Source organism: Octopus bimaculoides, unplaced genomic scaffold, assembly GCF_001194135.2.
Source record: "Octopus bimaculoides isolate UCB-OBI-ISO-001 unplaced genomic scaffold, ASM119413v2 Scaffold_138628, whole genome shotgun sequence".
Taxonomy (NCBI): Eukaryota; Metazoa; Mollusca; class Cephalopoda; order Octopoda; family Octopodidae; genus Octopus; species Octopus bimaculoides.
In genome coordinates this window covers 10,843-13,659 of record NW_026326038.1, presented here as the reverse complement: position 1 = coordinate 13,659, position 2,817 = coordinate 10,843, and the positions used below count along the sequence as shown (strand labels likewise).

At 38.0% G+C, this 2,817-nt stretch overlaps 1 protein-coding gene across 2 annotated transcripts in view; it reads right to left on the bottom strand.

The window, feature by feature from the left end:
- Positions 1-2,817, bottom strand: part of LOC106880879 (choline transporter-like protein 1) — a 31,049-nt gene that overhangs the window by 26,467 nt on the left and 1,765 nt on the right. For both annotated transcript variants that reach the window (XM_052978242.1, XM_014931035.2), the window contains exons 2-3: positions 2,013-2,155; positions 418-594 (exon numbers count right to left, since the gene is read on the bottom strand). In XM_052978242.1, the coding sequence (XP_052834202.1) occupies positions 418-594; positions 2,013-2,155 (320 nt within the window). The remainder of the gene's footprint in view (positions 1-417; positions 595-2,012; positions 2,156-2,817) is intronic.

Genomic DNA, 2,817 nt, shown 5'->3' with positions numbered 1-2,817 from the left:
GAGGACAAGTGGTGTAAACAACAAAAGGATGTATTAGTATGACGCTTGGGAATACGGAAAGACTTTGACGTTTCGAGCTACGTTCTTCAACAGAAAGAATACGGAGACAAGGAGAAAAACACGGAGAAAAAAAATTGAATAGTGTTCAGTCAGTGGTCAATCATAGTAATGGCTAATCATAGTAATGGCTGACCGGAAGTTAGAGATTTTTTTTCACAGGAGAGCTAAGAAAAGGGGGAGAAAGAACGGTGATCAAAGAACGAGGGGCTGTGTGTGTGGGAGATAGAATGCTGGTGATCTTGACGTATGTGTGTGTGAAAATGGGGAAGGGAGAAAGGAGTTGGTCAGTATATACATATATACATACACATGTATGTAGCAGTAATCACTTATTGAAATTTTGAAGTCAGTACTCACGTAGCTGCAATGGGTAGAGTAGGACAAACCGTACCATCATAGCGGCAGAGGTTTGAACCTGTTACCTCTGTGAAGTTCACCAGCTCTTGCTGTGTTCTGATTATTTGCCGTGGACATTCCTTCACACAGATGGTCTCCTCTATATGCGAACCTTGGTTTGTATGTGTAAATAGGTATCTGGTGCAAAATGAAAGACAGAGACAAATGAAAATACATGTGTGTGTGTGTGTGTGTGTGTGTGTGTGTGTGTGTGTGCATTTGTGTTTGTCACCCATTCTTAGATAGCCAGTGCTGGTTTGTTTACATGTCTGTAACTTAGTAGTTTGGCAAAGAGGAAAAAATAGAATAAGTACCAGGCTCAAGAGAAGTAACTCTGAGTGAGTAACTGTGATGCTGATGACATTTCACTGTTACCATGTCAACCAACGTCTTTCCTTCTTTAACCCTTCAGCATTTAAACTGGTCATATCCGGCCAAGATATTCTACACGATTTATGTTCAAACTGGCCACATCCGGCCTGTAACACATCTTACAATGTCATTTTCAAAATAAACAACTGCATTTTCAAAATCTCAAAGCTATGAGATAACACATGACTAATTCAAAACAATGTAAATAAGTAAGCATTACATTTGACAGAGTAATCTGAATGCTAAAGGATTAAATTGACAATCTCTGGCTAAAGGATTAAATTGACAATCTCCACCAGTTTTAAGTTCAAACTGGCCAGATCTGGCCTCTCACACTTACTTCACAATATTATTCTAGAAATAAAACAATCATGTCAATGAAATTTGAACGTTACAAGGTAATGCCTGATTAATTCAAAACAATGTGAATAAGCATTTCATTTGACAGAGTAATAATCTGAATGCTAAAGGGTGAAGCTAGCCACCTCTCACCTCTCACACCTACCCTACAATGTCATTCTAAAAATAAGCAGTCACATCATTGAAATCTCAACGCTACAAGATAATGCATGACTAATTCAAATAAATGTGAATAAATAAGCATCACATTTGACAAACTTAATCTGAATGGTAAATGGTTAAAGTATAAGTTTAAAAGCTGAGTCAATGGAGAGGAATTACAACTAGGTGAAATCTCCTGGTAGTTTAAATGCACAAGTCTGATATCCAAAAAGTGTCAGCTGAAGGGTACACAGGAGTTATGACTTGGATGTGGTACAGCCTCCTTAGAATGTAAGAAGTTAAGGGCCGAGAAACTTGCCTGGGGTGGGGGTTGGGGGGTTTCTTCTTTGAAGACTTCCTGCTGTTTGGCTCTCTTGAGAGTTTCTTACCAATGGGGGCTGATTTATAAGAAGGCAATAAAGAAAAGAAGGAAGGAAGGAAGAAAGAAAATGAAAAGAAAAGGCAAGAAAGAAAGGAAGAAAGAAGAAAGAAAGAGAGAAGTGGGAGAGAGAGTGATTGAGAAAACAAAGGCAAAAAGGTAGAGATGGAAAAGGAAAAGATAAAAGTGAGAGAGAGAGAGAGAGAGAGACAAAATGAGGGAGACAGAAATAGCCAAGAGAGAGAGAGAGAGAGAGAGGAGGGGGGGGGGTAAAGAAAAGAGATGTAAAAACCAAATGTCTTACCTTAAATGTGTTGTGTCTAATCCTGAATAATGGACACCGGGAATCTTTTTATTCCTCAGATTGCAAGAATTTCCCCAGCTATCCATGCCATAGAGGAGACGATATGGGCAGCCGTAAGACAGTGACAAATAAAATACATATATCTGCAGAAAAAAAAAAAAAGTAAAAAGCATATATATATATATATATATACACACACACATATTTATACACATACACACATACTCGTACATAAACATAGACATACACACATAAATATGGGACCTTACACATACATACATGCAGAGAAATACAAACACATACATATATGTATTCATTCACATATATTCATACATATGTACATACACACACACAAAAAAAAAGCAGGGGAATGAATACATGTATGTGTGTGTTTGTGTTTCTCTGCAAACATGTATGTGTAAGGTCCTATATTTATGTGTTATTTCTTTACTACCCACAAGGGGCTAAACATAAAGGGGACAAACAAGGACAGACAAACGGATTAAGTCGATTATATCGACCCCAGTGCGTAACTGCTACTTATTTAATCGACCCCGAAAGGATGAAAGGCAAAGTTGACCTCGGCGGAATTTGAACTCAGAACGTTGCAGCAGACGAAATACCGCTAAGCATTTCGCCTGGCGTGCTAATGTTTCTGCCAGCTCGCCGCTTTTGTGTGTGTACGTCCCTATGTTTATGTATGGGAATATGTATGTATATGTGTGTGTGTGTATGTATGTTTGTACTTAAACACTCCCTATTTAAACAGTGAATAACAAAACTCTAAAATATCAGTTTGAAAACT